General features: G+C 41.7%; 1 protein-coding gene across 9 annotated transcripts; it reads right to left on the bottom strand.

Annotated features, from left to right (window-relative positions):
* Positions 1–240: 240 nt before the first annotated feature.
* PUS7 (pseudouridine synthase 7) lies at positions 241–24,768 on the bottom strand. Of its 9 annotated transcripts, none has more exons than XM_040594376.1 (19): positions 24,635–24,768; positions 23,215–23,457; positions 21,615–21,692; positions 20,572–21,050; positions 18,845–18,941; positions 18,635–18,736; positions 17,567–17,711; positions 15,523–15,540; positions 12,831–12,942; positions 11,477–11,554; positions 9,648–9,776; positions 9,259–9,384; positions 8,916–8,977; positions 7,742–7,902; positions 6,740–6,866; positions 5,911–6,012; positions 2,730–2,859; positions 1,696–1,787; positions 241–994 (listed from the first exon to the last, which is right to left on the bottom strand). In XM_040594376.1, exons 4-19 carry the CDS (start codon positions 20,934–20,936, stop codon positions 858–860), a joined length of 1,983 nt encoding a protein of 660 aa, XP_040450310.1. In that variant the 5' UTR covers positions 20,937–21,050; positions 21,615–21,692; positions 23,215–23,457; positions 24,635–24,768; the 3' UTR covers positions 241–857. The 9 variants fall into 9 exon arrangements, with proteins under 9 accessions (XP_040450310.1, XP_040450312.1, XP_040450311.1 ...); XM_040594378.1 differs by having other exon boundaries at positions 20,572–20,965; XM_040594377.1 differs by having other exon boundaries at positions 23,311–23,457.
* Between the last annotated feature and the right edge of the window lie 3,143 nt (positions 24,769–27,911).

Raw genomic sequence — 27,911 nt, 5'->3', positions numbered from 1 at the left:
TGGCGGGAGCGGAAGGCCCCGGGGCAGCGCCGCCGCGGCATCGGCCGGCCCTCTGCTGCTCGCCGGCCTTCAGCAACAGTGTAGGCGCTGTATTTGCTTTGCGAAGAGGCTGGAAACGCAAGGTCTTTTTAGACAGCTTTATAATAATATTTTTTTTCCCCTACCAGAAGCCCGGCTCATCCCCTGCCGGCCATGCACCGGCAAGATGCGTAAAGGAAGCAGGTCCTGGTAACACGCTTAGACTTTCCAGTCAATTTATTTTCAGTACCCATTCTTTGGTACAGGTATTAGTAAAGCTGGAAAATACGCGAAAGTATTTTCTCAATGAAAAGGCCAACTAATTAAAACAGCTGTACATCCTTACAGCACATAAAAAGCCTTGCTAACGTAACCCTCTACCGCATCAGTGCAAATGCTATGTGATATAAGTGTTCGTGGATATCTTGATTTCGTCATAACTCATTCTCCCAAGCTGTAAAGTAATGTATTTGAAGAGACTTAAAGGTGTGCTGAACTCCAGAAAATACTCAGTGCTTGCCCTCCACACACACCCCCAAAAAAAAAAAAAAAAAAAAGCAAAGCTAAACATTCTTCCAGGTCTGAAACTTCCACGCTTGTTTCTCAAAGATGCACCCGTGTTACAGCTCAAGCAACTTATTCATTCATTAAAAACCACCAGTCACTAAGATCTCTATTATATTACAGTCTTGCAAATGACTACTGAAGTTAAACGCTAGCGCTGATAAAAACTTAAAAAAATACAAATCTCTCGCTACCAATCTTTTAAGATTTGTACAGAACATGGAAATAGGAAAACACTTTATATATGTTAAAATCAAGTAATTTTTGCAGTTCATTCAGCGTAACCAGGTGGTATTCAGTTGTGTCTGATTTTTTATGCTTGTGTCCATTTTCAAAACTTCTCGAATCGCCATGGTAGCATAAGTGGATGGGGGAAGGGAGAACTCCATCTTTAGTGCCCTGAATTTACCATCTATCACAAGGGGTAAGAGAAGACACAAAGCAAGAAAAAGTTATTAAAGCCGTAAGCAATGCTTATTCCAGATGCCATCTTGACTAAGTTTTCCACAACCAACCCCCCCCAACCCATAAAGCAAAACAATCGCCGCCACCACACTCCCATTTACAGTCCATTGTGGAATCTCATGAAACAACTTTCTAACATTTTTTTCTCAGCAGGTAGTAGTATTTTGCAGGTTTTCTTCTTTTAAAAGCAAAATAAACTTTTTTCCTTTCAAAACTGAATTCCCTAGCCTCTTCAATTTCTCTGGAAAGCAGTGTCAAAAAGACCTTGTGACCAGAGTTCTATAAAAAAATTTCCATTGAATTCTGTTAAGTATTTGAGTAGTCTCTTGTGTTCAGCACCGATAACACATGCTCAACCATACAGACAATTTGTGGCTTAATTGCACCTTCAAGCATTTCAGACATTTACTGCTAAGCATTTGCTCAATTTTACAGATGCCTATAAGAAAATGTAACAGTCAATACAGACACTCTTGACAAATAAGGGTCCTCATTTAGACACCTAACTTTAGATATCTTTAATACCATTGCTTGAAAGTCTAGTTAAATTTAAGCTCTTCCTTTAAAGAGCTTTCAGTATGTAGCTCTTCAAAGCAACAGTCAGATCAATTTTCTATTTTGCAAACGCCAGCAGCAAAACAAACTTACCTGTAGGAAGAACCGGTAATTGTTTTCCTTCCAGTTTATCCAAATCTGTAGTAAATAACGGGATTCTGGGATCGTCATATGCAACGATGTCCCTTTATAATATACATAAGATTTTGAAATTATTATTTTTTATTATTTACAATAACATTTATATATTTTGTTATTTTATGTAAGTTTATATTTTAATTTAGTAGTAGCATTTATTATTATTTATCATTATTCCAATTCAGCAGTTACAACCAAAATGGAATTGACTTTCTAACAAAATAAGGTAAGGTGGCATCTATGGTGCAGTAACTGGTAAAGCTTTATGTAGAAGACTTGCCTCTGTTTGATGATTATTTTAAAAAATAAAAAAATTAATGAGAAGTTTCTTTGCGTAACTCATCTGTTTTCCCTCTTGGGCTGTCAGGACTTCCAGCTATACAAGATGTACAGTTTATGAAATTAAAATGAAGTGTAAACATTTGTATTTTTGTCTCAGTCCTAAACCCCCCCCCCCTTTTTTTTTTTCTTCTGTGCATCAGTGATCAAGTCTTTCTGCACACCTGTAAAGTCACCTGTTTAAAAGGTATTTATCCAGTTGTCATATGACAACTAGGTTTTATCTCTATCAACAGTGATTTAGTAGGTTTAAGTGACACAAATCTTTCTGATTGATAGACAGGTAATTTGAGACCAACTTTCTCACAGCAAGACTACAAAAAAACCCTGTTTTGAATATTATCTATCACGGTTTCAACAGAAATAATTATCTATGAAGTGTTCAGGCAAGCCCTTGCAAGGAGTGTACAACTAGATAGATGTCTTAACACTCAGCCTTCACAGAAAGGACCATGGAAGAAAAAAGGTTAGGTTCAACTTCAGCTAGCTGCATAAAAACCACAAGGGAGATGCACAGAGATTCCTCCCTGCTTATGCTCCAGTCCATATGTATGTCCTGTGGGTCCATCTAATAGTTCTTGTACTTAGTCATCCCACATGTACTCTATGTTGTCAATTCAAGTGCAATTTCCTTTATCCTCCTCACTTACCAATTGACATTCTGAGGTCGAATGATAATCTTCCTGTATGCTCCAGAAAGTGAATAATCTCTGATCTTATGCCTCATGTTGTTGATATCAAGATTGTCAGCTAGTAGCATTTCCTTATAGGCCTCACCAACTGCAAGAGAGGAAAATATTTAAAAGCGGAGAGCGTAGTGCAACTGATTGAAACAGCCTGTTTTCACGGATAGTGCCTTCCTTTATATTTAGTAGCTTCCAGCATATATGGGATGTCACACAGAAGTGTAAAATAAATTACTGCAAATATTATTACCTACAATATTTGCTTCTACAACCTGATTAGTACAGGCAGTAACCAAGAAAGAATCTTAGTAAATCCAAATTTCATCAAAACCCAAAATTTACAAAATTATTTTATTGACATTTCATTGACATCTCATACATGCGTTCAGTTATCTAAACTTCTTAAGATCATCTCAGGTACTGCGGGGAGGGGAGGGAGGCCAGACTACCTATTGCTCTATCTTTGAAAAAGCAGCAGAGTGAAATGACTTGAGAGCCCTCTGAAGAAATTAGCTGGCAGGGACCTTTAAGTACACTGCCAACAGAAGAAGTAATTATATTACAGTCTTGTATCCTGAAGTGAGCGTGCACATTTAGGGAAGGCAATGGAAATACAGGAATATACTGCAGCTAAAATGCTGTCTGGTGCTTTTGATTTGCAGTGCAATTGCCAGCATTACTTCATGCGGTTGGGAATTTTAAACAGGAATAATTTAGGCTTACTGTGGGCAAATCCCAGTATAAATACATTCAATGTAAAAAATTGCACCTTTTCTTTCCACTTTCTTTTAACTCAGTGTGGTTCAGAGCCACACCTCATCACGAACAGATCTTTACCTTTCAGTGTTTCAGAGACTGACAGGCAGAGAGTCTCAAGAGACTTGACTCTTTTAAGGACAAACAAGTACAAGAGCAGTTCAACCCAAAAGTGAGGAAAACAAGTATATGTATTAGGAGACTGGTTTGGCTAAGTAGGGAACTCATGACTCGGCTCATACACAAGGTCACATACAGTAGGTGAAAGCAAGGGCCAACTACAGAGAAGGAATACACAAACATTGTCCAGGCACATTGGGACGGTGCTAGGAAAGCCAAAGCTCAACTAGAGTTGAAATCAGCAGCAGACATCAAGAGCAACAAGAGTTAAACTGCAACATCAGTAATGAAAGACTGCAACATCAGTAATGAAAGACAACAACAAGGAGAATGTTGGTCTTCTGCTAAGCAGGGCAGCTGGTCTAGTGATAGACATAAGGCTGAAGGTCTCAGTGCCTCCTTTGCCTCAGTCTTGACCAGAAAGGTCTCCCAAGCCTCTGTTCTTAGAGACAAGGTTCAGGAAAGAGAGGGACTACCAGTAGTGGAAGAAGATACAGGCTGAGAAAGCTGGCTCACATCATGGTAAAGCCTTTCTCTACCATCTCTGAAAGATTGTGGAGCTCTGGGGAGGACCCAGGTGACTGCAATCATCTTCAAAACAGGCAAGAAAGATCATCTAGGGAATTACAGACCAGTCAGATTCACTTTGGTCCCCAGGAAAAATAACAGAGCTAATCCTCTTGGAACATGTTTCTGGGCACACAATGAGAATAATAATGAGCATGGTTTTACCAAAGGGGAAAAAAAAAAAGAAAATTTAAAAAAAAAAACACCACCAACCTTACTTTCTTCTGTGATTAAATAATTATTACACCTGTAGATGAGGGGAGAGCAGTAACTGTTGCCCATCTTGCCTTTAGCAAGTCTGTTGACATGTTCCCACAGCATCCTTGTATCCAAGGTTAGAACGTTACAGTGGGTGGACTGCTAGATGAGTCAAGAACTGTCTGGCTCATCATCTCAAAGGGAAGTCACTACTGGTTTGAGCTCGTTACAAGCAGAATTCTTCAAGAACTGCGATGTCCCCTGTTAAACACCTTTATTAGCATATGTGGAGGAGGAGCTGGAATTCACCCCAACAAGTTGACGGCCAAAATCAAGCCAGAGTGGCAGTCGATACACTCAAAGGCAGGACTGCAACTCAGAGGGACCTAGGCTAAAGGAATGGTCCAAAAGGAACCTCATGAAATTCAACAAGGACAAAGTATTGTACCTGCGAATGATTAACTCCTTGCAATAGTACAGGCTAGGGGGCAACTCCGCTGACGGTCACCTAGCACTCCCGGTGGGAAGGAGACTTAACAGAGCACCCTGGCAGCAACAAAAGCTAATGGCAACAGCTTAGGCAGTAGCTACACCAAGAAAAACCTTACTGCCCCTTACTGGCACTCATGAGACTGCACTAAGAATAGTGTGTTCAGCACAAAGGAGATGCTGATAAACTCGAATGAGTCCAACGGAGGACCACCCCAATGGCCAGGGGTTGTAGCCCATACCCTGGGAGGACAGTCTGAGAGAAGCTTCTTTAACTTTGAGAAGAGAAAACTTAGAAGAGAACTTAGAGACTTTTTGTTCTTGAAAGTTTCAGATAATGCCCTGAGCAAGCTGGCCTGAACATAGCACTGACCTTGCTTTGACCAGAAGGCTGGACCAGATGGCCTCCTGAGGTCCTTTCCAACAGAAATGATTCTACAACTCTATGCCTTAACAACAACATCATGTTCTATGCAATAATTATAGATCACTCGACCTATTCCATTAAAAACCATTTACATCCAATACTGTATATACAGGAAATGAAAGATATGCTTTATTTTTAATTTTTAAAACATTCATATTGGTTAATATTAAATTAAACAGATGTGGTTCTTAGTTTCCTAACTTCAAGCATATGCTTGGGTTACAAATTCTAGAAGTTTGGTTTGTTTTCCAGTTTAAAAATCAAATGCATACACTTTTCAATTAACACGTCACCATTTCTTCCCCTTGTGCCGAGATAAATAATTTTGCCTCAGTAAAAAATTCCTTTCTTTAGAAAAGCTACTAGCTAAAATGAAATATGGAATAGATTTATGTTCACTGAAACAAGTTACAATGCAGACTATTACCATCACAATGGGAGAGGCTGACAGTAACGTATCAGAGATTTAAAATAGTCTATTGTTTTAATGGTCGCCAAGGTTGCATAGATCTAATCTTCCTTTTAAGAATCATCTTCAAGCAGACTTACATTTGCAGAGGAAGTACGTAAGTGAACAGTAAGACTTACTTTTATGCTTTGGATAAATAACATCAAATCCAGGCAACGGCATCACTACATCATGGATAGTGTAGTTTTCAACATCTCCTTCTTCAATATGAACAGCTGTGGCTACAATCAGGACAGAAAAATGAACAGTTACCAGTACGGATGCCTGTGACAGTTAACGTTAGCTAAATTTAAAATGAATCATTTGATTGAAGCAAGCCTACTTTGAGAGGGATAACTACTGTGTTTTATCTCCACTTAATAGACAACATATCCAAGAAAAGAAGTAACAGTCTTCAAGGCTGCCAGTTACCAGAATAATCACAGCCTGATTTCCAGTGACTTTGAAAGCTGAATGAAGTAAGGTTTGCTAGGTCAAGGGTCCCCTTACCAGGCATCAGGCGTACGTGAAGAAGAAATACTGTGGATATTCTCACCCCAGGGAACAGCTGGAGCAAATCCAGATGAGGACAGTTTTAACAGTGCTTCACAAGATACTAACGCAAATAAAAACTTCTGGGATTAAAACACTCATAACATCCTTTGACAGTTCTCCATAGCTCAATTAAGTTGGAGTTCATCCTTGAGAACAATTAGTCCTTCGTAGTCTATTTTCCCTACCCAGCTATTTGGAAAAAAAGCAAACCAACAGCTCATGGAAGTGTAATACCTAACTTCAGACTCCTTGCAAAATTTGACTAAAACTGGCCAATGGATTCAGAAATCACTAGACCAAAATGCGTGAGGAGAAGAAAATATGTAAGCAATATCACATAAACAGATATGTGCCTTGTTTTCCTAGCAATTTGAACTACACAGCACCACTGGCTTTTTGCTTGTCTGATTTTACCTCCTTTAAGTGTGAGATCTCCTGGTACAGCTCTAAGCCCATACTCCTCTATTCTCTTGCTCACCATATTATTCCACACATAACTCTGGTAGCTATGAATATACATTAAACGATTATTTCTTGGTATCTAGAGGAAAAGAGAAAAAAAAAGAAACATTAGAAAGATGTATTTTTAGGTTTTTTTTTTTTTAATCCATCATAACAAAAGGCATATATTTGAAACATTACTTCTTCAGCAACAAGACTAATACAATTTCTTGGTACACAGATTTAATTTTTATTCATTATTTGGCAAAAGGGTAAGTGAAGAAGTAATTCTTTTACACATTTGAAATCCACACAAAAAAACCCCTGGGCTTAAATCTGGAGGGGAAAAAAAAAAAAAAAAAAAGCTTTCATTTATTTTATGCAACAGCTCATCAAACACTTGGGGCTATGATCAAACACTGAATTCATATACTCAACCTCCTGAAATCTTAAGCAAACTTTGCAGATGTGAAAGCACAGTGTTATTCTAATTATCTTCTTTGTAAACAAGACATTATTCCTTGGCTCCTGCAATGGGCCCAGTAGTTTGCTGGTGATGAGGTATTTTCTCCAAAGACTTGATCTTGATTACAGTATTTGAAAATGACAGTGAATCCACCACCTCTATGCCAAGCTGATTAATTAGTGCACTATCAGTTTGATTTATATTTCTAAAGCAACAGAAAAATTCTGAAACTGAACTTCTGCACAATTCGCAGCTCTGTATTATACATGGTTACTAAGTATAGCTGTGTTGCTTCCAATGCACCAGAGAGATTGTTGTATAAATTGCAAAGCTCATTATGCATATATTAGTTAAAGATGTCGTCGGTCACCATGCAGCAGTACTTCAAGCAAAAAAGCAGGATAAAGATTTAACCTTCCACTCACCAAGCATCCATAGGACCCTTTCAAATTCATATCATCAAAAGAATGTTTATTTAAGTAAATACCCCACAGCACTTTTACACTCACTATGCCAAATGCAGAGATTATGTTCTTCATTCCATACTTTAAGAGTCCACGCAGAAGCTGTCCTTCCACGCACCTTTTTACAGGTAGTTTCTTGAGGGCTGCTGCGGGATCTTTAGTCTTTGCCCATTCCTCTCTGCATTTTACTAAGTATCCCTTTTCAGCTAGAATGAGGATGTAAAACAGAAATATTTTAACTACACACCAAAAAAGCATCCATCTCACCTTCTGTTAAAGCAGCTGAAAAATGTAAAAGCTTCAGTCATGGTAATTATACCGATAAACATGATCACAGAGTAGCTGGGGCTGGAAGGCCTGACGTGAAGACTGAGCAGACTGTAAGTATTCAGGTTCCTTTTCACCCCCACTGCAAGAAACCGCACAGCAAGGAAAGAGAAGCAGAAAGGCAGACAGTCTGAAGACAGCTCTCCATTGCTTAACTGGCTCTAGCATGTTGTCCTGCTTTCAGCTGGAATAGAGTCCATTTTTTTCCTAGTAGCTGGTGCAGCGATGTTTTGGGTTTGGTGTGAGCATAGCGTTGGTAAGATTCTGATGTTTTTAGTTGTTGCTAAGTAATGTTTATATTAAATCGAGGACATTTTTAAGGCAAGGTGTTCAAGAAAGAAGGCTGGGGGAGCACAAGAAACTGGGAGGGGACACAGCCAGGACAGGTGACCCAAACTAGCCAAAGGGATATTCCATACCATAGAATGTCATGCTCAGTATATAAAGTTGGGGGAAGAAGGAGGAAGGGGGAGCTGTTTGGAGTGATGGCGTTTGTCTTCCCAAGGAACTGTTAGGTGTGATGGAGCCCTGCGTGCCTGGAGGTGGCTGAACACCTGCCTGCCCATGGGAAGAGGTGAACAAATTCCTTATTTTGCTCTGCTTGCCTGTGTGGCTTTTGCTTTACCTATTAAACTGTCTTTATCTCAGCCCACGAGTTTTCTCACTTCAGCTCTTCCAATTCTCTCCCCCATTACACCAGGAGGGGAGTGAGTGAGCGGCTGTGTGGGACTTAGCTGCTGGCTGGGGTTAAACCACAACACGTGTACAAAGCTGTTCTCACAAACATACTTTCAAATTAAAAGAATCAAAATCTGAAAGTGTTGTTCCTGAACATACAATTCTTGGAGGAGGACAAGCAGAAACACTTTGCGTATCATTTTTCAGTCCTTACCTCCTGGTCGTGGTTTTAATATCAAATCCATTACTTCGTTCCAATTGTTCTGTAGAATAGCTCTAAGATTCAAACAGGAAAGTGTATTAATAACAGACTAAACATATTTTAAGGAGATTTAGCCAACTTATTAAAAAAAATTAGTGTTTTGATTTATGCAAGATTAAAAGTAGTGGTATTATGCAAGATACCGGCTGAAGCAAGTTCAGAAACAAGTTACTTCTTGAATCTAGAATTAAAACTGGCACATGCAATATGCTAGAAAAAGTTCCCAAAAATACATTAGAAGTGATACAGGGATAAAAATAAAATTAAAAAAAAAAGGGATGAAGACAACACGTACTTGCCAATTTGATATGTGGGAACAGCTGTGGTTCCAAATCTTTGCATTCCATAGTAATTAATGAATCCAATTTCCCTGAGAGAATGCATTGCTTGCTCTATCTGGTCATCAGTTCCTGTTATATTTCTAGCATTTAAAAAACAAGCAAACAAAAAAGTTATAGACAGGCTACTAAGGGTTTAAACTATTTGGTGATCCCCCTAATATTAAAGCTCAACATCAACATTACACAGCACATATCAAATTCAACAGATTCCTGCCAATTGAAGGACTTTCCTTCTTTTTTGTAACACAAGATGCACTGGTATCTCTTACCCATTTAAAGAAAAAAAAAGAAAAAGAAAATAAAATTTCTAACAGAACCGTCTAAATACATACTGACATATTACCTGAGAACAACAGTGAAATGGTTCCCTTGCAGTTCTCCTAATTTCAGTGGATGGTTCTTGTAACTGAAATTTCCTAATTTGAAGTTCATCAAACATTTATTCAAATGAGCAAGTCTTTGTGCAGTGATTCTAAAAAGAAACAGACAACAGTGACCAACCTATGCTTAGAAAAGTAGATTATTAAATAACTATAGAAATGCTGGTATTTCAAACCAAAAAGCAGTGAGTCTAGTTTCCCCGATTTTCTATTGTTGCCTTTTCAAAGTATTTTAATGAAAAATCTAAAATAAAAGAACCGGTAACTATTATGGCTATGCATATAAGAGAAAATGTATACCATGACAAAGACTGCTAGTACTGTCTTTTCACATCTCTGTTACAGTATGCACTCAAAAAGAAGTATGTTGCAATATTGACGTAAATTGTAGCCCCTAAGCTGAACTCTGCTTTACTGGAGTAACTACACCATGAATACACGCCAGTTAGCACAGCCAGAAACACAGAGTTAAGTAATTAGCCACTGTGTAAGCTTAGTGCAGATGAAGGAATAGGAAATCCTATCTGTCATTTCTGTTGCTAGTACTTTTGGAAGCATACTCTGTTTTTTGCATCACCAAGCTGCTCTTTGACACTTCCACTAAAACTTGTACCAGGATAGACAAGTTTATCAAGTAGCATGGGCAGCGTGCTTGGCTCAGAGCGGGCTGATAAATGGTGATCTCTCCTCTCCTGTGCCATCCTTCTCCAACGCTGCACAGGAGAGCTGGGTACTGTGGCACTACAGAACAGACACCGCAAATCAGTATGCTCCCCGCCCCCCATAATCAATGCTTACAATACACTGAAGCTCATGGGCACAACATGAAATGCGATCATGTTAAAAGTAAACGGAACGGCACCTGAGATGGCTACACCACACCCCAAGTTTAACTAACGGACATCACTTTGCAAACTTGCCTTGCAGCAACAAGAATCTGGGGCTTCTCACAATACACAAATTACTAATTCCTTTTATATGTGCAAACATATGCACATGCAAACGACTGGGAGGAAAAATAAGAACAATTTAGTGAATGCCCTCCATTTAACAAGAATTTGATCAAATTTCTGGCTCTCAAACCTTGGAATTCCTCACTTGAGCAATGCGGTTTTAAAAGGGCTGTAAATAGTAGTCAAGGTAGAATATCCCAGCAAGCTAACAGAAATCACAATGTATGACTGCAAGGCATCCATCATTCTCACTTATGGATGTAACACTAATTTCAAGTGACCAGAAACCATACAATTATCTTGGAATATGACTAAATAGATGTTATTTTCTCTTAATAGGGGACTTATGGGAGTAGGTTAAGGCAGGAGAAATTCCTCTTAATTTTGCCCCTTCTGGCTGCTCACAGATAAGCAAAGGCAGCAGTTATCCTTCTCTGGAGCTGTTCAGAGAGTTCAGTGAGAAAGAAAATAGGATTCCAGCTGGAGGAAGGGGGAAACAAAAGTCAGGAAGGAAATGGGACATAGTTTTCACCGCGTCATTCTGTTTTTCTGCTGTTGCACGGGAGCCACACAGCATAAAAGCACGCAGACAATTTGGCCCGCTGCTTCAGCCAAACACATGTATCTAGGCTGTGACTCGGAGCACCGCTGACTGAAAATACTAGCAGTCGCCATGGAATAAAAAAGGATTATAGCACCTTCATTAATACAGGTGCTTTACAAGACCAGGACCTGCATCAGCCATCTGTGTCACATGCATACCGAGTCTTCGAGGTATTTACTGAAATATTCAAGCTATCATGGTAGAAGTGCAAATACTCCAGTATACTTTCACTTACCTGAGAACAGCAATCTCTTGAACTGTTATAGCCCTTTTATCCTTAGTTCCCATATAGGAAAATATGTTTGGCTTCACTCTTAAAAGCAACAGTAACAGATATTACGTATATTAAAATAGCCACAGATCAAACATAATTTCAGCATAATTACCTAGAATTATTAATCTTCTATATTAAACCCAGAAAACACGCATATATTCCCCAGAACCAGGCTACAATTTGACATATGTTGACATTTTCTAATCTCAACTATAAGTACATAAAACACAGGGAAATTTCTCCGGTTTAATTATATGTAGACAGATTCACTTTTACCGTAACTGTGCTTTCATAACATGAGCTTTGAAGTACTTCTTTCTGTATATCCATTCAATGCACAAATGCACAGCCACCACTAATGTCACTAGAAATTCAGGTCCATTTCTTCCTTAAACTTCAAATAACATGTCTGTTTGAAATCCATGCATTCACATTATGTGAGAATATGAGACGTTAATTTAAAATTTGATCCATTTCTTTCCTTGAGAGGAAAATCACCTTTCCTTTCCGCTCTGTACTTTGCAGCCTGTGTTGCACAGGGAGTATTTCCAGTTATTCCAGCTATGGGCACCAGGGGGTTGCAGGATTGCTATTACATACGTTTTTCCACCAAACTATGCTCCTACCATTCTGTTCTCAAATACAAATACTAGTAGTATACTGGTTAAAGTCTAGATTACAAACATTTATTTATGGACAGGAAGAGTGAAGGGAAAAGGAGGGAAAAAGCAGGGAAGTTTCCCTACAAGTAGATCACCGATCTGACCCAATTTTAAAATAGCCCTTCCTCTACAATTCTGTGTGTTAACATCATGCCTTTGGCAAATCATTTTGTTGCTGCACTTGATGGGGTGAAAGGAACTAAGACTGTGTTGCCATGGAGAAATTAATACACGGAACAACAGTTTGTGAACTGTAACTGCGTAGGAACTGATCAACATATTATCGCAACAATATCTGACAGGTTCGTAACATACTTGCATATATTCACACACTGGGAAAAAGCCGGCTTTTACTTCAAGTTACACACATTGAGGCTTTGGAGCTGCCAAGCCTTTCTCAGATCAATTGTGGACCTTTTTCCTTTGAAGTAGCAAAGTACTTTTACATTTCCTGGGATCGTTTTGTTCCGTTCTAACCTCCTTCCAAAACTTGCGAGTTTCAAATTTGATATTCTAGAATAACTTTTTTTAAAAACACTGGCTACAAATTAGGCAATAGTAATCATTTGTGTTGGTCATACATAATTCTGAAGCATAACATTCACAGTAACACAAAATATACAGGGGGAGGACTGCATGCTAGCCAGCCTTACCGTAAAAATTTGGATAGGACGTTAATAGCATCCATAGTATCCTTGTTCTCCTTGTACAGTACAAAGTGGCAGTAGCTTCCCCTAGATTTTGGCCAAGAGTGTTTTCTTGGATCTTTAAAAACAAAAGGTTAAAATTTGTAAAGTGTCATTTTTAAAAAATGTAATTAATATCTTTGCCATTGCAGCTACGCTTAAAACAAATATGTAAGAGTAAATTTCTGCTAATTCCCATCTGTTAAAAAAAAAAAAAAATGGACAAAGCGAGTTACTGACAGCAAAAGCTGCAAAGCACATTGAAAAAGACCTTCTCCCCTTCCACCGGGCTGGAAACTTCTCTTTAATCAATTCTGTCACCCAGAAAATCTTCAATGAAATGGTGACAGTTCCTTTGTCATTACATTACCTAAAAATAGACCCTAGCCATTTAACTGCCATATTGTCTGATTAAATTTCTCAAAAACATTATCATTACACTGACTTTCAGCAATAAAAGCCACTCTACAATTCATCTGCTGCCTTCTGTAATTAACAGATGAGGACCATTGGAGCCCTATTTGCTGGAAGACTACAATTATTATAGTACCAACATTTATTTCTGTAGGATTTCTTTTCCGTGTGTCATGCAGAAGCATGGTCATCTATAAGAGCCTACAAAAAGTATCCGCACAAAAGATTACTCCAAGGCGAATTGTTTTTAAAAGTCCTGTGAGAGAGAGAAATCTGGCACAACGCAGACATTAACAAATAATTAAAGCCAGATACTGTGCCATGTTCAGACAAGGCCAGAGGATGAGATAACTTCAGCTCCTGCAGACTAACAACTGAATTACAATTCTGTACAATGACCTGGCATTTTCTAGAGAAGGAAGAAAACTGTCAATGTATTTGTCAAGCTTTTGTTGCACATAAAAGCCTCCAGAGATAAAACTTCCCTTTTACAATCATCCACCGTTGATGGCACTATTAAGAAGGCGGGCTGATTCTACACAGGCTTAGCAACCAATTTTGAGGTGCTTTGTTTATAAATTCTTTGTCTTTATAACAAAACTAAGGATTTATTTTGTTTTAAATAAGAAGTCCCTTATCTCTTGGTGGCCACCAAGCAGACGTTCCTGTTTTTGTACAAAAAGGGCTTAAGCATCTTTCATAACAGCAAAAGCTAACCGAAAAAGCCAGTCCTATTCCAGTATATGAACACCAATGCAGGAAGAAACTTCCTGGGAAATTTTGCTCTTTTTGTTCAAGTAAGTTTAAAAAAGCCCAGATATACCACACAGACAGTGAGCATCTTTAATTTTCAGGGAACTTTCTGGTAAAGGATAATTCTTCCTGCTTTTTTTGAGACACTGCCATCCGCACAAGCACTTCTGCAAAACCGATTTTGGATGTTACAGTATAAAATACTATACATGTAGGTTTTTATCACTTACAAATTATTGCAACACTTGTCTTGTACCATCAGTTTCTAAGGAAAGCCCCCCTTAGGGAGTTTCCTAGGACCTAAACTGAGCAGTGCGGTCCAAAGCCTGTTAAGAGAACTCGTGCTCCTGCTGGTCTCCCTTCTGAGCCACGACTGCTCTCACACAGTCAGTGAAACACCGCACTCCGCTTGAAAAGCAAGGTCCTCCCTGAAGAACTCAGTGATTTAAAGGGAAGAGAGGAACACAGAGCGTGATTCACAAGGAAAGTCTTCTCCAGCTGGAATCGCTCTTTAAATTTAAACTAATCCATCTCGCACATGGTCATTTCAACACCCTTCAATAAGTGAGCCCTAATCTGGGTTAGGCTAAAAGGATGCTATAGACCAGGGGTCCTCAAACTTTTTAACCAGGGGGCCGGCACGCGGATGCAGTGGCAGGCAGTCATCTGCGGCTGCTTGGTTCCCCCCCCCCAAACCCCCGGCAGGGGCGGGGCAGGGGGGGTCTGTAAATACCGGGGGCCGGATTGAGGACCCTGGGGGGCTGTATCCGGCCCGCGGGCCGTGGTTTGAGGACACCCGCTATAGATGCTATATATACTAACGGGCTCCTCATGCTTTGGGCATCACAGCCATGTGCCTATCCACCTCACTGCCAGCCATGCTGAGTACTGGGAGGCTGCAGCTACAGTCCCAGTATTTAACGACTCCTCATCCAGTACTTTGAAGTATTCAACTGGGCAGGTGGACCAGAAGGATGGTTTGCAGTCCTTACTGCTATGTTTGAGTCACGTTGCCTTTTTTTTTGACAGTAAAAACATTATTTCCAAGCCCTTTTTCCAAACCTTTTGCTGCAATTTGAGGACTCTTTTTTAATATCGGGATGTACGATATATACTTTTAAAGTTGTATAAATACAGATAGTGTATTCAGACAGATAGTCTGAAACGCAAGGCTGAAGGGCAAAGGCTTGGCTTAATGAAATCAATGGAAAATTTACCATAGATGTCAAACAGTATTGTCAAAACTGATAATTTACATCACTTATTACTGGCAAACTTTCTCTGCACTGAATGACTACTGCCTATACTGCACTAGGAAGAAAAAAGGAAACACAAGCCCAATTCTTGGTGTTTTGGGAAATTTTAAGCATTACTTATGTGTAGGAGTTTTTAAAGAATTATTTGTTACTAGTTTGGCCAGTCTTGTTGCTATTTAGGAGGTCGTAATGGTTGGCATTTCATTTTGTTAGCATGAAATGTCAACATCTCTTACCTGTTGCAGTTCTGACCTCTGTCCCAATGCATAGCATAAAGAGCACAAAAGAGTAGTGTTTAATTTTTAGACTGTCGAAGGGTTTTTAGAGGTGAACATGCGGGTTTATGGTTATGGGATTGTTTATGCTTTAGGGAGCATCCAACAGTTAGGTGGTGGATGACAGCAATTTAGACAGTTATGCAATGGAATCGTGCAGAGGCAAACAGTGAACATATGGAAAGCTTCAGTCGGAGATGCAACAAACTTCATTTGTGGACAATGATGAAACAGCAGTTTACTGACAATTTAGTAAGACAGTATTTTAAGTATTCTGGGTGTAAACTTACTATAGACACAAAGCAGCTTCTCATTTTAGATTTTAGGAAAGTGTTTTTGGTAATCTTTTACACTATCAACAAAATAATCAGATACCTAGGTATCTCAGCTAATATTTGAATATTCTACACTTCTAAAATGTTTCTTGCTTGGGGAACCTGCTCAGGACTAAGACGTGTTAGCAGCTATACACACGAAAGATGAATATAATCCTGACCACGAAGAACTTGCACTCTTAAATCCTACATTCATAAGCATTTACGCACACGGTCACTGAAACTGCACACATCTTCACCAACGTGCACCAGTGTCTGTAGCTCCAAAACTTAGGAATCAAGGTTTAAATAGATGATGCTTCTCTGCATCACAAGATGGTGCTTCATATAATGTTTTACTCCTAGAGACACATCACTATATTCTTTTCAGTGTATTTCAAATGCTTGAATTCTTTCATATGGTATCTCTTAAATCAGACTGGTCAGCTTAGTAACAACCACTGGAGTGTAACAATGGTTAAAGAATAGAAGCAGCAGAAGGGAAAGGTGGGGGTAAAACCATTACAAACCAACAGAGAACAAAACTGGCTGAGGAGAATTTTGTGCTGATAAGTATACATAACCCATGCATAAAGCATGCAAACATACAGATTTTCTAAACATGGTTAAACAAGATACACAAACACATTATAATTGTACCAGTAACAGTGTAACATTCCCATGTTTACTTCGAACAAGCCTTAAAAACTAACTAAATTTAAATGGATATGGTGTTATTTCCAATTTTACATTATCTCCTTATCCCATCTCCATCTTTAAAATGGAAGGGCTAGATTTACATACTCTCATTTGTAGTAGGTTGAAATGACATAGGAATACAATCCTATTGTTTAAACCAAATCAAACCTTAATAAGCTTTGTTAAATGTGCAACATTCTGCATATAGACAATTCTCTTAACTTACAGTAGCAACAAATGTTAAAACATTAAAAGATGTAGAATATCTGAATTTACCCCCAGTAACCCAAACAGTATTCAGCAAGATTGAGGTGGATAACACTTCATTTTGAAAATCCTTCATTACTTTGTGATTAACAATGAATAAAGATTTTTCATTCATTATAAATTCATAATTTATATATAAAAATAATTCATAATAAAGACAATAAAATTTTTCTGCAAATATAATTGGTCTTGGAAGCAGAAGTAGCCTTAAAGATCACGATAAATATATTATGATTATAGAAATCTATAACTCTGGGAAAACAAATAGGTGCTTGTCTCTACTCAAATCACTGAGAATTTTGTCATGATTTTCAAGACAGTCAGGATTACACTGACTGTCAGTCTAATGTATGCATTCAGCTACAATCTCTTACTTCCACAATGCACACTTATGCATCCAGGTAACTTCATGAAAGCTAAGTTCAAACAACACTGATAATGAAGCCCCTATTTTGCCCGTTTCCACTGAAATAGCAAAAGATCCTCTCACTTTAACACCATTGTATTTGAGGAATGATTTCGAAAGACAAACAAGTAGAAATTCAAATTTAAGACACTCCTTGTATCCTTCATCATTTTAGATGTACAGCATCAGTTGCAAAGAGGAAAAAGCAAACCAGGCTACCTTAGGAGGTGCACTCCATTTGAAGTACTTGCTAACGATTTTTAGCTTTGGAATGATTCTAGCATTTACTTTACCCAACAGCTGCGCGACTGAAACTCACTTGCCAGTGCTTTTTTCCCAGCAGCATGATAAGCAATAATGTATTTTTTTCCATCTCGATCTTCTGTTTTAGTCTCCAGTCCAGGAAACAAGGACTTCACAGCCTGATGGATAACTGTTCTTTTTTCTTTGGTGTCTTCAATTACCTGTGTTAATATACACACATGTAGAAACCAAATAAAGTAATACAAAAGGGGAAGGATTCTCTCAGAGTTGAATTTTCCATGTTTAAAGAAAACCTACCAAATCACACTAAAGTACTGAATAGGTATGCTTTTAAAAGCCTAGCCTACTTACTAAAATCAGTTTGAAAAAAATAAGTAACTTTGCTACAAATCCCAGTCTCAACATTCACAAAATGAAATTCTCAAAATTTATTCCCCTTTTCTGTGCTTAATAAAATCCCCTCTTCTAATGACAACTCTGGCAAAACAAAGGTATTCTATGTACATTAAAGGAAAGAAGAAAAAAAAAGCTAGGTACAATTATTTAATGTGTGAATGCTTATTTGAAATTACCAGATTTAATCCTACTCATCTCTGTGTCCCAAATTTAGCCCAACAATTTTTCTTCAAGTATACGGAGTATTTAGATGTTTAAAAATACCAAGTTTTAATACCATTTTGTACCTTCTTATTTTTCTTCTTACAGAAGAGCGTATTTATTTTCTTTTCTATTAAATCACTAAACACTGACCTTGAAAATAGGTCTTTCATCAGGATGGATGTTTTATTTAATACTTCTTGCACAATTATTCTATAAAATACTACTAGACAGAAAACCAAAATACTGCCAGAAAATTTTAACACCACATAAATTAAGACATGTACGTGAGTTCACGTGTACAGTCCCACTGAAATCAAAATGACAACTCATGTGAGCAAACTTGAGAGTATCTGTAAGGCTTTACAAAATTAAACCCTAAACTGAAAACATTTCTGTACCACCTGCTGCATCACGTTCAAACTGCTCTTATACCTTACATGCACTAGGAAGCGCACACCTTCCACGCACTCACTCTCTCACCCCCTTCCCCCCCACCCAACTTTATATCATTTATTAATTTTACCTCTATGGCAACACTAGTTTCCTTATTCTTAAGAAGCTGGAGCTCCTCTAAACGCTGCTTGTCTTCGTCTGACAAAACTGTAAATGTTTCTTCTGACGGGTCCTAACACACATTTGAAGGAGGAAAACAAACATCCAGTAACCCTGACAGAACAGCTTCCAGCCTCTTGATGCTTTTGCTTAAGGAGCATAGCCATTACCGAATCTTTACCTCAACATTTACCTCATCATCCACGGGAACAGAAAAGTCATCTAAATGGCTCACACGTCCATCTTTGCCTATTTCATGGACAACGAAGTCCGAGTATCTGATAGGAAGAAACATGCATTATCTTTATAATTAAAGAAATAAAAATCCCATACCACATAAAGTCCTTTCAAAAGAAGCTATTTTGTTAGCAGAATTCACTCAAGAATTCTGATTTCACATAATTCAATTCACATGGAAGAAACTTCAGCCACGATAAAGCTGTACCTATTCCCTCCCCCCAGGACAGCACAAGAACACAGAAGGAATTCTGGCACATCTAAGATACTCAGCAGACTTCTTTGCAAATAGCCAAACACCTGCTGAAGTTATTCCGAGTCATTTTCTCAGTAGCTTGCAGAGATCAGTAACGCATATCCTCAATCCCAGTCATTACTGACAATTAAGACTCTACTTTATTGCTACAATGAGAACAAATGCATTAACTCCATCACTTCAAATAACATGCAGAATAAAGTGCCCGTTAGCCGCTCTAAGGAAAGCAGGACAAATCTAGCTCTGTTACATATACTCAATTATAGAGAACATCTGCCAAATAAACAGTTACTCTGCGTACTCTATGACGGCAAGAATTTGACGGTGACAATGGAGCACAGTCAATCTGTGTTGCAATTGCTAAATGATTTTTAAGTAGCATTTGCTTGTAAAGGAAAAAAAAAAAAGAAGAAAGTCCTCAGAACATAAATGTTGAAAGAGAAGTAAAACTTCACCATAAGAACGCTTCTACTCTATCTCCCCCAAGATCCCATTTGCCACACCTCTGTGCAGCCACAGCCATATATCATGCTGGCAGAATTCCTTCCTGAGGAGTGTTACGTGTCCTCTCTCATTATCTGCAGCTGTCTAGACATGCTAGTGACTGGTACCATAAAAATGCCAGGACTAAATTAACAATAGGTGTTATAAACTAAGATTGAAGAAAAACTGTAAGCCAACAAACACTCCTACCACTCAGCTACCTTTGGCCACCTCAGCCCAAAACTGGCAGATTACCAAGGAGGTTCAGCGCAGACTGTGTTTTGTATTTGCATTCTGTTTTATCCCAAAGATGTTATTTAATTTAAAAACCCCAGAAGTTTCATTTAGAAAAAAAAAGCTACTAAAATCCAAACATCTTATTAAGTATAGAATGTAAAATTCCACATCCCGAGTTACAAAACATAAAAGGAAATTTTATAAGTGTCATTACAACTGATCAGACTATAATTTAAAGCCTAACGGACCAGCTGACAATATACGTGTTTGAAGACATTAGCACGAGAGGGAAAAGCAAAGAAGAACCAGAGGGACGATTTCAACACTGTTCTCCAGCGCATCTTGTATCTGCACTGAAGAGTGGTACAAAAGGTGGATGACTGTGTAAGGTTTTATGCTGTGTGCTGCTGCCAGAGAGCAAGACAAATGGCAAAGGTAAGCGTAATCATGTATTTCTAGACATACACAGCTTCTTTCTTTAGAGCTCTATTTGACAGGGTAAAAAGGAGAAAAAAAAATAAATCTAGAAAAGTCCCAAATGAAACCTTTCTTCCAGTCTCAGCGCTAGGAAAAGAAAGTAATGAACCTCCCAAGTGGCTACATATAATCCAGTGCATCCTGCAAGTTAGAAAAGGAAAATGAAGAACAGCTGCTTAACACGAGGAATTAATATACATAACAAGACAAAGAGTTACCTCTCTTTTAAGATTCCAGAAAACCCTTTATGACAGCTAACAAATTTAGTTATGCCAACATCACTTTCCGTCAGTCCATGCTTCATCATGTCTGCAAAGCTCTCTGGATCTCCATCTTCATCACTGTCCTCTAGTTCCTCATCTTCCTGCTCCTCACTTTCCTCATTGGGCGGTATTTCATTTTTCGTGTCCTCAAGCAGAGATTTGTCAGGTTGTTCTGTTACAGTCTCAATGCTCTGCCCAGAGTCGTTCCCTGTCTTAGACTTCTCTACGATCTTCTGTCTTTTGATTTCGTCTGCATTGGCCACATCATCCTCAGAGCGAGGACGTTTCAAGGATACACTACTCATTTCTACAGTTTCCATGTTTAAGGCACAGTGTAGGACAGAAAGCCCTGAGGAGCAAGAAGAATGGCTTATTTCCTGTCTGCTTAAGAGCAATATCAACACATAGTCTCTTCACTCCAAGGACTCTGCCCCCTGCAACAGTTCAGGAAAACCACATAACTTTCTGCATTTTTCAGTTAAACATCAAGTAAAGATTTTGTACAGCTAGAAACAGTATGTACTTGGGAAGAGAGAAGGGAGGTGTTAAGAGGGCTTGATACACACACAAGGCAGCATGCACACTAGGCTACAGAACAGCAGGATTCAATACTACGCCGACCATTTACCACCATCATCATTCTTGCCAACTCTTGGCACAGCTGACAGGCTCTGCTGTCAATAGCGATTTAGTGCCTCAGAAAGTTTTTGTTCCCAAGCCTTCTGTTAAACATGACTACTCTCAATTATTCCTTTTTTCTATCAAGATTCCTTCTTACAAGGGCTGAGAGAGGATGGCTAGATTCTCCCAAGCTTGCAATCTCATCTCTTCCTTTTCTAAGTTCATCTCTTCTAACACACACAGTCCCAGAACATAAGGTGGCAGCAATTCAGACCAAAAGATAAAAGGGGTGAGAGAGCAAAACTGGGCTACAAATGAGTGGGACAAAAAAAAACCAAGGAAGTGAAATGATCTCTGAGAAGAACATGACTACTCACGCTGGTGGAGCAGAGCTCTGACTCTTCCCTGGCAACCTGAGCTGCCACCTTTGCATTAGCAGAGCTGTACCTTCAGATCTGAAAAAGAGGAAAACTAACTCTTTGAGAAAGTTTGAGACAAAAAAATCCCAACTGCAAACATGCACAAACGTGATCGTTACAGAAACCAGCTGGCCAAACCCAGGTATCAGCAGTTGTATAGGAGAAGACACAACTACTCAGATGGACAAGTTAGTAACAAATGCAATTGTAAAAGTGCTACCAACCTATGGACATGACACAATATTGCTATTTAGCAAGCCACAGCACAGAAGTTTGGTTTTATTTCTATGTTTATAAAAGTAGACTGGAGTTCCTGTAATTAGGCATTGACAGGACCTCTCTCCCAGCATCACCCAGCCAGCACACCAGCGTACTGGGAATAAACCACAGGTTCTAGTAACAGTGGGTTGCACGGGAAAAGGCCATCAACTGTCCTGTGCTGGTCATGGCCAGTTCCAGCTGGCTCCATAATAGACCAAACCCACCACCTGCCAAAACTCTAGCTCATCAGATGAGCACACGGTACCTCTGCTCCAGCTTATTTAAGAAAGGGAGGAGCCGCCAGGGGCATAAAGTGCAACGGGAAGCACGAGGGAGGTGTGTGCCAGCGTGCTAAAAAAGACATGGGGGGAAGCACAGGGAAGGGGACAATTGTTAGGGACACAGCTGGAGATGCACTCTTAGAAGGATGCTCTCCACACCAGAGCATGAACACCTCTGAAGGTACTGCGGCCCTGGAGGTGCCCATGTTGGGGCAGGGACGCCCTTGAGGGCACTGCGGCCCATGGAGGGGCCTACCTGCGAGCAGCAGAAATGAGAAAGAAGCAGCAGCAGAAAGAAACCTCCCTGCATCAGCCCTGCCCTCCCACACTACTACTGCCTCACCCAAGGGAGGGAGCGTCACCTGTGGGGACAGCCAGGGAAGGGGAGGTGTCTGGAGTGAAGCTGAGCCTGGGGAAGCGGGAGGAAAGGAGTTTTCCCCAAGTGTTTAACTGGTGGTGTTCTTTGTATTTCACTAGCCAAATCAGTAATTAAAAGTTCATGATAACTGGCAATAAATTAATTTCCCCAAGTCAAGACAAGTTTGCCTGCAACAACAGGCAAGTTTGTAAGTTAATAGGATTCAGCTGATACTAGGAAATTAATCTAGGTACAAAGCAGTATTTTAGAGCCACACACATCATCCTGTACTGTTTCTACAGCCACTACGTTGCATATTCTATTTCATTTTAAAGGGTATGTTTTTAAAGGAAGACTCATTATTAACTTGATAATCGCCACGTGCTGAGCTATTGACTATCTGTTACCAGTTAGCTGTTAGCCACTGCTGTTTTATTGCCTGGACTTTCCCTTGTGGAGGTCACAAATTTAGGTAAAGAAGCAGGAACAACTGTTTTAGAAACACCTCAAATGCTTTGCTCAAATGAAGAACTGAAAACAGCACTAGAAAAAAGAACAGGCAAAAGGGAAATGAGAACAGACTTATAGAAAAGCATACGTATTGCCGGAAGACAAAACACATGCAGAAGAGAGCAGAACGATTACCAAACCAATATACCTTCAAGCAGACAGCACCAACTTGTTTGTGCTCAAATAAAGATCCTTCTTTAAAAAGAAAAAATAAAATAAATCACAGCCAACAGAAGCAATTCACCATCATTTCCAGATTCTTCTCCTATGTAGCCAAGTTTAAAGAGCCCAGGTTATAAAGCACTGGTATGGAAAAGGCTTCTAGATGGCTTATGAATGTCTTCACCTGGCGACCAAACACCGCTTGGCACAGGAAAATCGTCCGAGACACCTGTCGAAGGAGGTAATGAGACAAATCCCATGTTTCTAAAATAAAATTGCAATACCTAGTTACTGAATGACACAAGCCGTTAGAAGAACTCAACGCTGGCCACAAATACTCTGAAGCTGTTAGATCGGGCCCGTTCCCACAGCAGAGGAATGCCCCGCATGCACAAAGTCCCGTCCTGTGCCAAACAGTGGCTGTCACCGGGAAAGTTTCTGCAGGACAGTTACCCGAAGAAGCAAGCCAAAGCGTGCCCGGCAGCGCATGCCCCCGTGGAGCGGCTGTGGCACGCTGCATCACACCTGCGCAGGCCACTGCCGAGGCGCCTGCAATTTTTTGACGGCTGCTCAACCATCTCGGTCCCTTTCCCAGCAAACAGGTGCTTCCACAACAGCCAGAATCTGCACCAACGGCAACTCCGCAGCAGTTTCAACAGAGACCACGTCTCAGCAGAAGCTGAATTTGCCGTTGCCAATGCAGGGCTGGATTCCCCCCAGCACGTAACGCTGCGCGATGGTGGGGGCGCCCGGCAGGGCCCGGGCTGGGGGCACGGGGCGCGTCCCGCTCCGGCGGGTGCAGGGCCGGGCGGGAGGGAGCGCGGCCGCCGAGCCGGCTTCCACGGCACCGGGCAGCCGGGACCCAGCGGCGCCGCCGGGCGGGCGCGGTGAGGCAGCAGCCCCTTCAGGCGGGCGCAGCAGGCGGCGGGGGACCCGCCTGGGGGCGGGCCGGGGCGGCGCGGCGCGGGGGAGCGGGCCAAGCGGCCGCGGCAGGCAGCGCTCGGCCGGGCCGGGGAGCGGCGGCAGGTCCCGCGGGCCGGCTCCGCCGCCGCCAGCCCCGGGGCGGCCGGGGCGGCCGGGGCCAGCGAAGGGGCCGGGGCGGGCGGGAGGAGCGGGGGAAGCAGGAGAACAGGGCTGCCGGGGGGCTCCGGCACCACGCGGCCGCCCGCCGCGGGAGCCCCGAGCGGGCCGGGGAGAGCCCGGCGCAGGCGCGGGGAGGGGGCAGCTGCGCCGCGGCTCAGCCCCGGCCCCCGCCGCCCCGGCCCCGCGCCACAGCCTGGGGGCGGGAGTCAGCCCCGCCGCGGAGGCCGCGGCTCCCGCCCGGCCGCTGAGGAGCCCTGGCGGCCGCGGTGCCGGGGGAGGGCGCGCCGCCGCCGGGCGGGAGCGGAGGACGGGGTGCCACTTACCCGCACGCCGGCACGGGAGGACGGGCCGGGCGCCAGCGCCGCGGGGAACGAGGAGGCGGCGGGAGCGAGCGGCGCGGGCCCGCCCCAGCTCCGCGTGTGCGGAGGCGGCCTCCTGCCTGCGCCCGCCCCCGGCCGGCCCCGTCGCAGCAGCGGCCCGGCCCAGCGGCGGCCAGCGCGCCCGCCCGCCCGTCCGCCGCAGCCATTTGCCGGCGGCAGCGCCTCCGCCGCCCGGCGGGGCCCCGCAGCGCCGCCGCTCCGCGGGACGGGGCTCGGCCGCGCCGCCCGGAGGGAAAGGCGGTGAATAACGCCCGGGGCCAGCGGGGCGCCCGGCCACGGAGCGGTCGTGGTTAATTACAGCGTTTCCCGGGGCGCCCGGCGGGCGTGACGGCTCGCAGAGGGGGAGGGGGCGGCGGTGCCCGCCGGGGGTCCCGCACGGTATCCGGTGCCTCAGGCCTGCCGGAGTTTCCTTTGACAGCAAACAGCTTAAAGCATCTAGGAGCGGCAGGCAGAACTTTAAAACTAACGCAAACCAGGCTGGATCTGCATTGCGAGTCTTTTTAACGTTGTCAGAACTTTGTCTTCTACCCCCCGCTGTATTTCTAAGCAGTGGTGCAAGGAGCGTCTTTTCATTAACTTCTACATGCATGATTTGTCTTTGCTTTTAAGCCCCCCTGTGTTGTATCTTAACCCTAGCCAGCCTCGGGCCTCCCCTTTGCCGGGCTACCAGCACCGCGCCTCAGTTTCTCATGCTTCTCGCTCTCTGGTTGCATTCTGTTCATCATGGTCCCGTGTGATGAGGCTCACAACCGCTGTGCACGCGTGGGAGACTTCTTTTCTCATCCCGTGTACTTTCTTATTCTACCCCGGGAGGGGAGGTAACGCAATGGAGTGCTTTGGTTTGGATTAAAAAGTCCCAGGTATGCATGCATTGCTCTATAGCTTATAAAAGACCGCATCAAGGAAATGCACGTTGTGGTTAGAAAGGGAGGAGCATAGACTTGTGACTATCCTTACTTCTGAGCGGGGATGGATCCACAGAGATTTATCAAGTACGAAGGGGATCAAAGCTTTGTCTGTTAGAGCATTAGTTCTCACCCTCCATCCACCCTTCACGCTTGGAACTTCAATAACCTGCTAGAAACCAGCAGGAGTATCAGGGATGGGTTTAATGTGCTTCTGTGAACAGGCCAACAGCGGGCTGGGAACAGCGATATAGACATTGGCTATCAGCAAAGCGGAGTATGGGACTTCCAAAGACTGTAGCATCACCGAGGAATCCAGAGCTAGGCCTGCTGCTGTTCAGCTCCCAGGCTGTCTTGGGGGGGGGGGGGGGGGCATACAAAAAGAGCTATACGTTGTTTAAACATTTCTGTCATCTGACCAGTTACTGGAGCCCCGGTATGTGGATGTGAAAGGTAATTCCTTCACCTCTCCCGGGCAAAGGCGTATTGTCTGGCTGAAAATATCCAGCTGGGGGGATCCTTCTGCAAGACTTCTACTGTGTTCTACCATGCATTGGTCCAATGCTTTTTTCTCATGTAACATTTTGCTTCTTTTCTCTTGTGCAGGGGAAGTTCCCTAAAATACTTATTTTTCCTCCTCCAAATTCCTACATTAAGTGCCTTCCTGTCTATAAAATCCTTGTCAGTAACTAAGTAGCTTGTATGTTACAACCTGTGCTTTGTATGATAATTGCCCTAGTGTTAGTTCTCCCTATTGACTATGTTCATCTATCATCCACTACCATCAGCTCGGATAAAATTTGGAGTGGTATGAAGTGCCTCACACAGTGAAGAACCAGCATTTTGAAGGACCTGCAGGTGCTACCACAAGGCGAATAGCTATTAAGATCATTACTATGCATTTCTCAAGTTTTCTAATATATTCAGCAAAATTTCTTACTCCTGTCTCAATACCAGTAAGCAACCTCCAACAAAAGAATTATTTGGCTATGTCTGAGAATCTACAGGCATAATCCTTGAGACCATCCTTCATGTGGTTCAGGGGCTGGAAGGAAGGAATTTCTTGTTCTGCTTCTGAGATAAAACCGAGCCATCCTGGCAAGCAGAGACCATCAGTACTTGACAGACGGCATGCTCAGTCACCTGCCGTTACGGTCTACCCCTAACATGGTTTGCAAGTGTGGGCTAGCAAAGGGCACACAGTCATCACCACTTTCTCTTTCCATTAATCAAGTGTTCCTTTTACGTACAGAAGTATACTGTAAAATATAATAAAAATATAATGATATGGCTGCAACTTCAGCGTCATTTTTTCCCTCCAGTTGGTTTAACAATTAAAAATACTCCATTATAAATGGTCTGATATACCTGTCAGGTGCTATCATTAAAGTATAGTCTCAACTCAAACGTGAGTGTCAGTACATTCCCACAGAAACTTGATTTAATGCAACATGAAGGAGGTTTGTTTTGCAGGAAAAAAATACGATCGACCATAGTGACGGCCTTTAATAAGTTTGTAATGTCTTCCTACTCTCAGGCTCCCCAGGAGAGGAAATCAGGGTAGCTCGTATTGGCAGATGGGAGCATAATAAACCTGGCTAGGAAAAGAACACAGGTGAGAAGCATGTTGAGTCAATCTCCTCCAAAGATGCCCCTTGAAAACCCAAAGGTATGAAGCTGAGCTGTTCCCACTGCATAGAAAAAACAAACAAAATAGAGCAGCGATAACTGCACTCACTCTTCTTCAGTTTTATGCCTCCTGGGGGAACAAACAGGCAGATAAGTTGTAATTTTACACCTCTTTGCACCAGCTGCACTTAACTGGTCTGATTTTTACCTGTCATTAATAGCACCACAGAGAATCAAAATGAAAGAACTATTAAAAGCTTAATGTATTTTTCATATGCAAGTTGTTTGCATTTCTAATGCCCATTTTGAAGGTTTGCCTTAAGCAAATAGTGGAAGTGATAATTTTTTGCTGTGCAAAACCTAAAAGTACAGTATTATTTAAAAAATGGAGAGGTTTGGAGATAGAGAACTTAATGCATAAGGTAAGTAATTGCAGTGAGGAGATTCTTTGAAGAATGTAGAAAACATCCCAAAAAGAATCATACAGGTTTCCAAAATAATGACAAAAAATGTTTTTCAGACAACACATTATCAAGGTTTATATCACTTTAATAAGCCATCACCTTCAAGTTGATTCTTCCCCTTTTCCTTTCCGCCATTCTTTTTTTAAAACGAAAAGCTGCTTATTTTTCAAATTCATCTCTCCAAATCCCTCGGTCAATTAGTCTGCAACAGGAGGAAGGTGG

This window comes from Falco naumanni, chromosome 5 (assembly GCF_017639655.2).
Source record: "Falco naumanni isolate bFalNau1 chromosome 5, bFalNau1.pat, whole genome shotgun sequence".
Taxonomy (NCBI): Eukaryota; Metazoa; Chordata; class Aves; order Falconiformes; family Falconidae; genus Falco; species Falco naumanni.
This window is presented reverse-complemented; position numbering and strand designations above follow the sequence as displayed.